The 12,405-nt window shown below is 47.0% G+C and overlaps 1 protein-coding gene across 3 annotated transcripts in view; it reads right to left on the bottom strand.

Moving 5' to 3' along the window:
- Positions 1–1,020: 1,020 nt before the first annotated feature.
- The window catches only part of ERLIN2 (ER lipid raft associated 2), a gene marked incomplete at its 3' end in the record, with an annotated part of 89,135 nt that continues 77,750 nt past the window's right edge, over positions 1,021–12,405 (bottom strand). For 2 of the 3 annotated variants that reach the window (XM_082255623.1, XM_082255624.1), the window contains 4 exons: positions 11,333–11,424; positions 8,468–8,557; positions 6,926–7,005; positions 1,021–1,730 (listed from right to left, as the gene is read on the bottom strand). In XM_082255623.1, coding sequence (XP_082111749.1) covers positions 1,527–1,730; positions 6,926–7,005; positions 8,468–8,557; positions 11,333–11,424 — 466 coding nt within the window. Of the gene's footprint in view, positions 1,731–6,925; positions 7,006–8,459; positions 8,558–11,332; positions 11,425–12,405 lie in introns of those variants that run through there. The other variant, XM_082255625.1, reaches the window with a different exon arrangement.

Raw genomic sequence — 12,405 nt, 5'->3', positions numbered from 1 at the left:
TAGTGGACTTATCTCTCCAATTTACATCTGACAAAGCTCCAGCTTATTGTTTAAAGCCGAACTCCTTGAATTCAGCCACCTTGTTTCCAACAGGGTGCATGCCACCTAGTAGACTTATCTCTTACATTTACATCTGACAGTTTTACAAAGCTCCAGCTTATTGTTTAAAGCCTAAACTCCTTGAATTCAGCCACTTTGTAAAATGTGTCGGCATACTATGAGTTTCCAACAGGGTGCATGACACCTAATGGACTTCCCTCTTTCATTTACATCTGACGGTTTTACAGAGCTCCGGGAGAGCAGCTATTGCAACACTCCTGGGGCTCCAACAAAACATATGCTGTCCTCTCACACACTGCAGCTCTGCCTGCCCCTCTCCTCTGCTGCCCATTCTCAGCAGCCTTTGTATTGTGTGAATGAGTTCACATAAAACACTGATCGGGCAGGAGGGGCAGACACAGCAGATGCAGGAGTTTAGACCAGAGGGTCCAGTCTCAGAGGGCCAGAAGAGTATTGATAGTTATCCACCCGAAGCTCTGTAAAACTGTCAGATGTAAATGAAGGTCCATGTGGTAGCATGCACCCTGCTGGATTTAAACTGGTTTTAAAGGCAGAAGGCTTTTTTACCTTAATGATCCTCTACACGTTAAAAAAAACCCCTCTGTGTGCAGCCCCCCCCCCCTCCACCTTATACTTACCGGGGGGTCTGGTGTAGCCACCAAGGGTGCTGCTTTAACTCATAGTATGCAGCCCCCCCCTTATACTTACCGGGGGGGTCTGGTGGAGCCACAAAGGGTGCTACTTTAACTCATAGTATGCAGCCCCCCCCCCCCACCTTATACTTACCGGGGGTCTGGTGGAGACAGCAATGGTGCTACTTTAACTCATAGTATGCAGCCCCCCCTCCCTCCATCTTATACTTACAGGGGGGGTCTGGTGGAGCCACAAAGGGTGCTACTTTAACTCATAGTATGCAGCCCCCCCCCCCTCCACCTTATACCTAACGGGGGGTCTGGTGGAGCCACCAAGGGTGCTGCTTTAACTCATAGTATGCCTGCACATCTCACAAAGTGCTGAATTCATGGAGATCAGCTTTAACAATTCCATAAACTGGTATGAGTTCCAAGTGATAGAACATAAGATGTAGAATGGATCATATAAATACATACGGATTTCTAGTCGATTTGTGTCTGAAATATAAAGTACGGCTTGATACAAAACTGATTTGTTGTAGTTGGAAGTCCTCTGGCAGTGTTACCGTATTGTGAAGTACCTGGTGGAAGTATAAAGTCTCTCCCTGTACTGGATGTACTACATAGAGATCCTACATATACATTACTACTAGAATGACGATATCAGATTCTTTCCAAATCAAGATTTAGCCAACAGAGTACAAAAATATCACCAATGATCATCTTCAGTTGTGGAACGATTCAGAGCTCAATTGTAAAATTCACATTACTAGAAAAAAAAAAAAAAGTTTGATTTGGTCTCTTTTTTTCTTTTAGTTAAAAAAAAAATTAATTCTATGACATGGATTCCTCCATTTCGGCTGAACTGGAATCTTTGATCTGAAGGGATTCTTCTAAAGGGAGCTCCGTAGAGGGGCCGCTGCTTCCACTCGAGCTATCCATAAACATGTGAGGAATCTCACTCCCGAAATAAATCTTGCTGTTGGCTGCGATGGCCTGGTACTTCATGAGCTGCAGGTATTCTGGAGTCAGCTTCAGCTGCAGAGAGAACGGATGACAAACAAAGATGGAGGCTTTATTACTGGAGGTGGGCAACAATGGACAAGAACGACTTGAAGTGATTGTAAAGTATCATTGTTTTTTTTTTTCCTAAATAACAAACACGTTATACTCATCTGTAATGATTTGGCACAGAGCAGCCCTGACCCTCCTCTTCTCGGGACAGCTGCTGGCGTTCCTGGCTATGGGGGCACTCATGTGTGCTTCCTCCCGAGCTGGCTCTGTGTGTTTATAGACCCACAAAGCGCAGCTTGGCCCCGCCCCTGTTCCCTCCTCACCAGCTGTGATGGACAGCAGTAGGAGCCAATGGCTCTCACTGCTGTGTCTGAACCAGAGATGTATAGTAACTAAGTAGAACTACTTCACTACTGTACTTAAGTACCGAAAGGCGGTATCTGTACTTTCCTAGAGTAGAATTTTTTTCTCCTACTTCAACTTTTACTTCACTACATTTTTTCAATGATTTCAATACTTCTACTCCAATATTTTTTTTTTGTGCTGCATAGTTACTCGTTACTATTATAAAAATTACCACTGCCAGAACAGTAGATGGCAGGTTTCATGAAGCTGAAAACATTGTGTATTATCAGCGCATATGAAAATAAATGCTACTGTATGTATAAATAAAAGCTGCATTTGAAATAATAAAAAATAATATGATGTTCAAACTTTTGACTTCTTTCTTTAATAACTACATAACACAGTACTTGTACTTCTACTTTCAGTACTTGAGTAGCAAAATTTTTTAAAAAACTACTTGGAATACTTAAGTACAAAAAATGTTGAATACTTTAGTACTTCTACTCAAGTCACTTTTTGATCGAGCACTTCCACTTCTACTCAAGTCACTTTTTGATCGAGCACTTGTACTTTTACTCAAGTATGGGTTTTGAGTACTTTATACAACTCTGGTCTGAACCAATGAGGAGGGAGAGAGCTCCTGCCCTCATTGACATCGCTACACTGAGATGGGGTGCAGGTTAGTATAAGGAGTGGCTGGAGGGGAGCTGCATGCAGTCTTTACAACCACTTTAAAGCGCAGTTCTAACTTCCGCTTTAAGTGCTCCTGACCCCCTTTCATGCCACATTTTTTTTTTGGGGGGGGGGGGGGTACCTCGTTTTTGCAGGTACCCGCTGCCATTTCCACTCGGGCCACCTAGGCAACTCGAGCAGAAGTTCTCCTCTCCCCCTCCCTACCTGCAATCTTCTGAGACACGTCCCAGGTCCCCGAAGATTGCCCGGCCACTAAGGAAGCGCAGCACGGCTTGCGAACGCGCACCCGGCTGTGAAGCCGCATGCTGTCACAGCCGGGTGCCCACACTTGTGATGCCAGCGTCACGGGGAGAAGAGGGAGGGAACTGTGGCTAGTTTTGACAGGTCCCCCGCTCCCACTTCTGCATGGGCTGCCTAGGCAACTCGAGCAGAAGCTCTCCCCCTTCCCCCTCCCTCCCTGCAATCTTCTGGGACATGTCACAGGTCCCAGAAGATTGCCCGGCCACTAAGGAAGTGCAGCACGGCTCGCAAATTTGCAGTGTGCACCCGGCTGTGAAGCCCCAAGCTGTCACAGCCGGGTGCCCACACTTGCAATGCAGGCCTCGCGGGACGAAGAGGGAGAGACCGGGGCTCCCGCTGGCCGCATTACTGGATCGTGGGTCAGGTGAGTGTGTGTTTATTAAAAATCAGAAGATACAATTTTTGTAGCTGCTGACTTCTAATAAACACAAAAACAGGTGGAACTCTGCTTTGAAGAGGAACTTCACCCTCCCCTCCACTTATATATTTATTTTCTCCCCTGCTTACCTGATGCTGGGACATCTACAGTTCCGATACTCACCCACACAGCGGATCCTGCTGAGATCCTTCTCTCTGCAGCCACCGCCAGGTCCCGCGCCGCCATGTTCCCCTGTGACATCATCAGAAGGGTGCACCGGCTCTTCCAGGTTTTGGCCCAGCCACCCAGTGTGGGTCCACTAGGACAGCCCCCCCCCTCCTCTGTTAGTGAATGGGGCACCATGCAGGGTTCCTGCTGCCCCCAGGGATATGAACATCACACAGCCCAGGAGGCATTGACGTCATTCTCCTAGGTAAATGACGGATGAAGGTGGGGAAGAAAAATCTGCAAAAAAGCAACTAGACAAAAAAATAAAACAAAATGTATCTGCACAGAATTGGGGGGGTTGGGGGCGGTAGGCGGGGTGGAGAGGAGCCAAGTTTATTGAAGAGGGGAAGATGAGCTTTGAAGTGGAGCTCTTACACAGTGCAGTCTCCAACCTCAAAAATGTTGCTAAAAGCACAGAAAAGTTAAGAATTTTGAATGTTTACTTTCTGGCATTTATTTGTATACCGAAATAATTATGTATTCACTTGCAATCAGCATTAGAACATGCTAGAAAATGTGACTACCCTGGAAAAGTCAATTCAAGGGGACGGCTTCCTTCACATTATAGTCCTCTTCTCTTCTCTTCTAGGAGTGTCAAATTATTGTCTGTGCTGGCCCAGCATCTCCACCCCCTCCCCTTCACCACCCTACATAACCTTCTAAGTGATTGCAAATGCAATTAAAAAAAAATAAAAGTGGTTGTAAAGGCAGAAGGTGCATTCTATGCATTAAGATAAAAAAAAAAACCTGTGTGCAGCAGCCCCCCTAATACCTACTTGAGCCCCATCTTGGTCCAGCACTCTCACTCCTCATTGGCTGAGACAGCAGAGGGCACCATTGGCTACCGCGGCTGTCAAAGTCATTGAGCCAATGAGGACAGAGAGGAGGCAGGGCAGTGGCTCTGTGTCTGAATGGACACACAGAGCAGCGGCTCAGCCCGGGTGCCCTCATACCAAGCTGCTTGCTATGGGGGCACTTGGCAGGGGGGAGGGGCCAGGAGTGCCGACGAGGGACCCATGAAGAGGAGGATCCGGGCTGCTCTGTGCAAAACCAACTGCACAGAGGAGGGAAGTATAACATGTTTGTTATTTAAAAAAAAAAAAAGAATTACGTATCACTTTAAAAAAATAAACAGGCTTATACTTGCCTGCTCTGTGCAACGGAACTGCACAGAGCGTCCCCGGACCTTCTCTTCTTGGATCCCCCGCCCACCCTCCTGCCTTCTCCTCTTCGGCAAGTGCCCACCATAGGCACTGCATTCAAAACGCACTGCAGCGGGTATCAATGTTAAGGTAACGGCACCCCAAATGCAGGTTGCAAACTGCATTTTCCTGCACCGGATTTCATGGTACAGAAGTACTGTGCAATCCGATTGCTGGGCTTTTTGTTTTAAAGTAGAGTATAAACTACCTTTGGTTCAGGCGGTGAGAAGGAGAGGAGGGGCCGGAGAGAAGAGGCCGGACAGAAGGAGAGAAGAGGCTGGACAGAAGGAGAGGAGAGGCCGGTGAGAAGGAGAGGAGGGGCCGGAGAGAAGAGGCTGGACAGAAGGAGAGGAGAGGCCGGTGAGAAGGAGAGGAGAGGCCGATGAGGAGAGGAGAGGCCGGTGAGAAGGAGAGGAGGGGCCGGAGAGAAGAGGCCGGACAGAAGGAGAGGAGAGGCCGGTGAGAAGGAGAGGAGAGGCCGGTGAGAAGGAGAGGAGGGGCCGGAGAGAAGAGGCTGGACAGAAGGAGAGGAGAGGCCGGTGAGAAGGAGAGGAGGGGCCGGAGAGAAGAGGCTGGACAGAAGGAGAGGAGAGGCCGGTGAGAAGGAGAGGAGAGGCCGATGAGGAGAGGAGAGGCCGGTGAGAAGGAGAGGAGAGGCCGATGAGAAGGAGAGGAGAGGCCGGAGAGAAGAGGCTGGACAGAAGGAGAGGAGAGGCCGGTGAGAAGGAGAGGAGAGGCCGATGAGGAGAGGAGAGGGCGGAGAGACCGGAGAGAAGGAGAGGAGAGGGCGGAGAGAAGGAGAGGAGAGGCCGGAGAGAAGGAGAGGTCAGTGAGAAGGAGAAGAGAGGCGGGTGAGAAGGAGAAGAGAGGCTGGTGAGATGGAGAGGGCAGTGTTAGGTGGTTAGAAGGAGAGGAGAGGGCGGTGAGAAGGAGAGAGCGGTGTTAGGCGGTGAGAAGGAGAGGGCGGTGTTAGGCAGTGAGAAGGAGAGGGCGGTGTTAGGCAGTGAGAAGGAGAGGGCGGTGTTAGGCAGTGAGAAGGAGAGGGCGGTGTTAGGCAGTGAGAAGGAGAGGGCGGTGTTAGGCAGTGAGAAGGAGAGGGCGGTGTTAGGCAGTGAGAAGGAGAGGAGAGGGCGGTGTTAGGCAGTGAGAAGGAGAGGAGAGGGCGGTGTTAGGCAGTGAGAAGGAGAGGAGAGGGCGGTGTTAGGCAGTGAGAAGGAGAGGAGAGGGCGGTGTTAGGCAGTGAGAAGGAGAGGAGAGGGCGGTGTTAGGCAGTGAGAAGGAGAGGAGAGGGCGGTGTTAGGCAGTGAGAAGGAGAGGAGAGGGCGGTGTTAGGCAGTGAGAAGGAGAGGAGAGGGCGGTGTTAGGCAGTGAGAAGGAGAGGAGAGGGCGGTGTTAGGCAGTGAGAAGGAGAGGAGAGGGCGGTGTTAGGCAGTGAGAAGGAGAGGAGAGGGCGGTGTTAGGCAGTGAGAAGGAGAGGAGAGGGCGGTGTTAGGCAGTGAGAAGGAGAGGAGAGGGCGGTGTTAGGCAGTGAGAAGGAGAGGAGAGGGCGGTGTTAGGCAGTGAGAAGGAGAGGAGAGGGCGGTGTTAAGTGGTGAGAAGGAGAGGGCGGTGTTATGTGGTGAGAAAGAGAGGGCGGTGTTATGTGGTGAGAAGGAGAGGAGAGGGCGGTGAGAAGGAGAGGAGAGGGCAGTGTTAGGCGGTGAGAAGGAGAGGAGAGGGTGGTGTTAAGTGGTGAGAAGGAGAGGGCGGTGTTAAGTGGTGAGAAGGAGAGGGCGGTGTTAAGTGGTGAGAAGGAGAGAGCGGTGTTAAGTGGTGAGAAGGATAGGAGAGGGCGGTGTTAGGTGGTGAGAAGGAGAGGGCGGTGTTAGGTGGTGAGAAGGAGAGGGCGGTGTTAGGTGGTGAGAAGGAGAGGGCGGTGTTAGGTGGTGAGAAGGAGAGAGCGGTGTTAGGTGGTGAGAAGGAGAGAGCGGTGTTATGTGCTGAGAAGGATAGGAGAGGGCGGTGTTAGGTGGTGAGAAGGAGAGGAGAGGGCAGGGTTAGGCGGTGAGAAGGAGAGGAGAGGGCGGTGTTAGGCGGTGAGAGGGCGGAGTTACCTGGTTCGCCTCGGCTGTTTTCTGGGAGGTGTAAAACTCGGCATCGGCTTTTGCCTTCATTCTGGCCAGGAATGCAGAATCTGTGGGGAAAGGAAATTACAAACTGAAGACGTCGATAATAAATCTATAGCTGATCAATATTCAATATACTGTTTAGAAAGTCGTCCTCTTATCTGGTAGTAAAGCAATACTGATTGATTACAATGACTTTACCTGTGATGTGTGTACGGTGTCTCTGAACGTACTGAATGCACAGGATAAGCATCACAGCCAGGCGATTGGTATTCTCAGAGGAAATAAACAATTTCATCCCCTACATTCCCCTCATTACAGATCTACTTTAACCACTTCTGGACTGGAAGATTTACCCCCTTAATGACCAAGACCTTTTTTTGCAATTCGGCACTGCGTTACTTTAACCACTTCTGGACCGAGCCTATTTCTCTGAACTTCCTGTTTGCCAGATTATTGTGTGCTCTCCAGTCAATATCTTGCTCTATTCACTCTTGCTGCCATCCGTATCTTCACTACTGCTTGTTACCAACCTCTGGCTTGTTCCTTGACAACGCTTCTGCTTGACCCCAACCTGCAACCACTTGTTACCGACCTTTGGCTTGTTTATTAACTACGCTTCTGCTTGACCCCATCACCCCAACCTGCAACCTCTTGTTACTGACCTTTGGCTTGCTCCTTGACTACGCATCTGCTTAACCCCAACCTGCGACCTCTTGTTACCAACCTTTGGCTGGTTTATAGACTATGCTTCTGCTTGACTCCAACCCGCAACCTCTTGTTACTGACCTTTGGCTTGTTTATTGACTACGCTTCTGCTTGACCCCAACCTGCGACCTCTTGTTACCGACCTTTGGCTTGTTTATTGACTACGCTTCTGCTTGACCCCAACCTGTGACCTCTTGTTACCAACCTTTGGCTTGTTAATTGACTACGCTTTTGCTTCACCCCATCACCCCAATCTGCGACCTCTTGTTTCGACCTTTGGCTTGTTTATTGACTACGCTTCTGCCTGACGCCATCACCCCAACCTTCGACCTCTTGTTACTGACCTTTGGCTTGTTTATTTACTACGCTTCTGCTTGACTCCAACCTGCGACCTCTTGCTACTATCCTTTGGCTTGTTTATTGACTACGCTTTTGCTTGACCCCAGCCTGCGACCTCTTGCTACCATCCTTTGGCTTGTTTATGGACTACGCTTCTGCTTGATCCCTACCGGCTATATCTGCTACTGGAACTCTGCTTTCTCACCTTCTGGTGGGGCGATCCTGAGGACCGCAACCTGGTGCTAACACGCATCAAAGCCCATCCCCACCATCAGGAGCTCCGATGAATACTGGTTAGCACTTCGACCCTACAGCTCGGGTGAGGCCGCATCATCTGCCAGGGAGATTTTGTTCCGTACTTATCCAGCTGGTTGGTCGGAGCCTCTCTACTGCTATAGCTTCTGGTCACCGTGCCTGACCCCTGACCGTTTCCTTGCCACCACATTTTATTTTACAATGATAGAAAAAAAAGGATTCACTCACCTTCAATTTCAGAGATCTTCTTCTCGGTTTCTTTTTCCATCACCTTCTGTCCAAATTTGATCTCTGCAACTTGGGCCACTTTCTCTGCCTCTGTATGTCCAGAAAGGGAAAGATTAATATATGTAAACACACCCATGGCTCTGTACATCCCATGCATCGGTGCTTAACCGCTTGCCGACCGCCGCAAATACATTTACTGCAGCAGTCAGCCCCTCCTGGGCGTAGTACGTCGCTTACCCAGGAACCTGTAGGGGGCGAGCGCACGCTGCCGGAGGCGCGCTCCCGCCCCCGCTCGTTCACAGCCATCCCCGCGCGAGTGACTGGCGGCTCCGATGTCCGCCGGACACTCGTGATCTCCCGCTGGAGAGGGAGAAAGGCAGGCGGCTGATGTAAACAAAGCCGCCTGTCATTCTCCCTGGTGTGACTGCAAAGATCATACGGTCCTGCTATGTAAGATCGTATGTCTCTGTGGTTACATCACAAGCCACACCCCTTTACAATTAGAATCACGCCCCTAGGGGCACACTTAACCCCTGGATCTCTAATAAAGTTAACCCCTTCACTGCCAGTGTCATTTTTACAGCAACAGTGCATATGTATATGAAAAGCGGAATACATATAAATATCATAAAAACATATAATAAAATATTCCAGTAGCGCAAAAAGATGGTAACAACCCCTCACCATCTAACAATCTGTAATCATGACTGCTGATGCATAAACAGTCTGAATGCAGTCAATATAGGTCAATATAAGTTCCACCAAGACAGCAGGAATAATAACAACAGTCCACAATTGTTAATCCTGGGATGTTAAATTGTATGTGCAGGTATACTGGATCACCAAGACCGCCACCACCGTGCTCGAAGGGGGGAGAAGCAATGCAACCTCACATGTATAGCACTGATTACTGTAGTAATGTCACTGGTACCCCCAAAAGTGTCAAAAATGTCAGTCAGGGGTCCAATCTGTCTGCCGCAATGTCGCAGTCCCGCAAAAAAAAAAAAAAAAAAAATAAAAATGACATAAATCTTTCCTGTAGTTAGTAAACGCAATAACTTTTGTGCAAACCAATCAAAATACGCTTATTGCGATTTTCTTTTTACCAAAAATATGTAGCAGAAAACAAATTGGCAAAAAATATTTAAAAATTTAAATTTTTACATTTTTTTGGGGTGAATTTCATATAAAAAAAATGTGAAAAATATTGTTATTTTTTCAAAATTGTCACTATTTTTTTGTTTATACCGCCAAAAAAAAAAAAAAAAAAAAAAAAAAAAAAAAATTGCACAGGTGATCAAATATCACCAAAAGAAAGCTCTGTTTATGGGGAAAAAAAAGGACGTCAATTGCATTTGGGTACAGCGTCGCACGACCGCGCAATTGTCCGTTAAAGTAACGCAGTGCCGAATCGCAAAATAGGCCCTGGTCTTTCAGCAGCCAAAGGGCTTAAGTGGTTAGGCAATTCAACTCTGGAGGATTTACCCCCCCCCCCCCCCCCTATAATGACCAAGCCATTTTTTTAGATACGGCACTGCGTTATTTCAACTGACAATTGCGCAGCCATGCGACGCTGTACACAAATAAAATTTATGCCTTTACTTTCCCCCACAATTAGAGCTTTCTTTTTGGTGGTATTTAATCACCTCTGCGGTTTTTATTTTTTGTGATATAAAAAAAAAAAAAAGGAGCGACCATTTAAAAAAAAAAAAAAAAAAAATTTTTTTACTTTCTGCTATAAAATACATCCAATAAAAAATAAAAAAATATCTAATTTCTTCATAAATTTAGGCCAATATGTATTCTGCTTTATATTTTTGGTTAAAAAAAAAAAAATCCCTATAAGCGTATGTTGATTGGTTTGCGCAAAACTTATTGCGTCTACAAACTATGGGATAGATTTATGGAGTTTTTTTTATTTATTTTTTTACTACTAATGGCAGCAATCAGCGATTTGTAGCGGGACTGCGACTGTAAAAAATGTTAAAAGCGTCGCCTATGGAGATTTTTTTTAAGTACTGTAGTTTGTCCTTACTTTCCCCACAATTAGAGCTTTCTTTTTGGTGGTATTTAATCACCTCTGCGTTTTTTATTTTTTGTGATATAAAAAAAAAAAGGAGCGACCATTTAAAAAAAAAAAAAAAAATCATTTTTTTTTTACTTTCTGCTATAAAACACATCCAATAAAAAATGTAAAAAAATCTAATTTCTTAATAAGTTTAGGCCAATATGTATTCTGCTTTATATTTTTGGTTAAAAAAAAAAAAAAAAAAAATCCCAATAAGTATATTGATTGGTTTGTGCAAAAGTTATCGCGTCTACAAACTATGGGATAGATTTATGGAGTTTTTTTATTTTTTTTTTTTTTATTTTACTAGTAATGGCAGCAATCAGCGATTTGTAGCGGGACTGCAACTGTAAAAATGTTAAAAGCGTCGCCTATGAACATTTTTTTAAATACCGTAGTTTGTCGCCATTCCACAAGTGTGCGCAATTTTAAAGCACGATATGTTGGGTATCCATTTACTCGGCGTAACATTATCTTTCACATTGTACAAAAAAATGGGCTAACTTCGTTTTTTTTTTTTTTTTTAATTCATGAAAGTGTTTCTTCCAAAAAAAAAATTGCATTTGAAAGATCGCTATACAGTGCGACACAAAATATTGCAACGATCGCCATTTTATTCTCCAGGGTCTCTGCTAAGTATATTATTATATATATATATTGTTTGGGGGTTCTAAATAATTTTATAGCAAAAAAATACTGATTTTAACTTGAAGCAATAAGTGTCAGCAAAAGGCGTAGGCATGAAGGGGTTAATGTTACTTTAAAGCCTCTAAATGGCAGTGGGTTGGGTGACGCACCAATCACAGCCTTCTTTCTCTCAGTCTCCGCCTCCTTCTCCACCACCTTCTGCTTCTGGGCAGCGATGAGCAGTTTGGTCTTCTCACTTTCCCTGCAAATGAAAGACATCCAGAGTCATGCAGAGATATTCTGATAACAAAACATCACCTAATCATCAATGAATTCCTGGGAGGAGGCAGCGGGGGGCAGAGGCGAGCCACTCTGTGTGCCTCTATGGATGCACACAACCTGGCTTGGGAGTGAGCCTACACATGTGCCCCCATAGCAAGCGACACACGCAGAAGAGGAGGTGCCAAACGTGCCAGCAGAGGGGCCAAGAAAAGAAGGAGCCAAATGTGCCGGCAGGGAACCCTAGAAGAGGAGGAGCCAAATGTGGCAGCAGGGGGCCACAGAAGAGGAGGAGCCGAACATGCTAGCGGGGGCCCCAGAAGTGGAGCCGAACAAGCCAGTGGGGGCCCCAGAAGAGGGGGAGCCAAACCTGCCAGCAGGGAACCCTAGAAGAGAAGAAAAGAGGTGGCAGCTGGGGGCCCCCAGAAGAGGAGGAGCCGAACATGCCAGCGGAAGGCCCCAGAAGAGGAGGAGCCGAACATGCCAGCAGGGGGCCCCAGAAGAGAAGGAGCCGAACATGCCAGTGAGAGGCCACAGAAGACCAGCGGAGGGCCCCAGAAGAGGAGGAGCCGGACATGCCAGCAGGTGGCCCCAGAAAAGGAGGCTTGGGGCTGCTCTTTGCAATATCATTACACAGAGCAGGTAAGTATAACATGGGTAACTATTTTAAAAAATATTTGGAAAGAAGCATTTTCACACACTTTTTTCCACACAAATGGAGTTTTCTTTTGGTGGTATTTAATCACCACTGGGGGGTTTTTATGTTTTTGCTAAACAAAAAGGGCAGGAAAAAGAAGCCATTCATTGTTTACAGATGTCATGTGATCTTCTGTGATTGGTCACAGTGGTCACATGACACTGGCAGCGGTTCAGTGCAGTGATCAGTCACAGTTCAGTGGACACAGCGGGTGAAAGATCGCGCCGGAGCGTGGGCCGTTCTCAGGAAGACATCGTATGACCTCCT

This window comes from Pelophylax lessonae, assembly GCF_965119305.1.
Source record: "Pelophylax lessonae genome assembly, chromosome: 4".
Classification (NCBI taxonomy): domain Eukaryota; kingdom Metazoa; phylum Chordata; class Amphibia; order Anura; family Ranidae; genus Pelophylax; species Pelophylax lessonae.
This window is presented reverse-complemented; position numbering and strand designations above follow the sequence as displayed.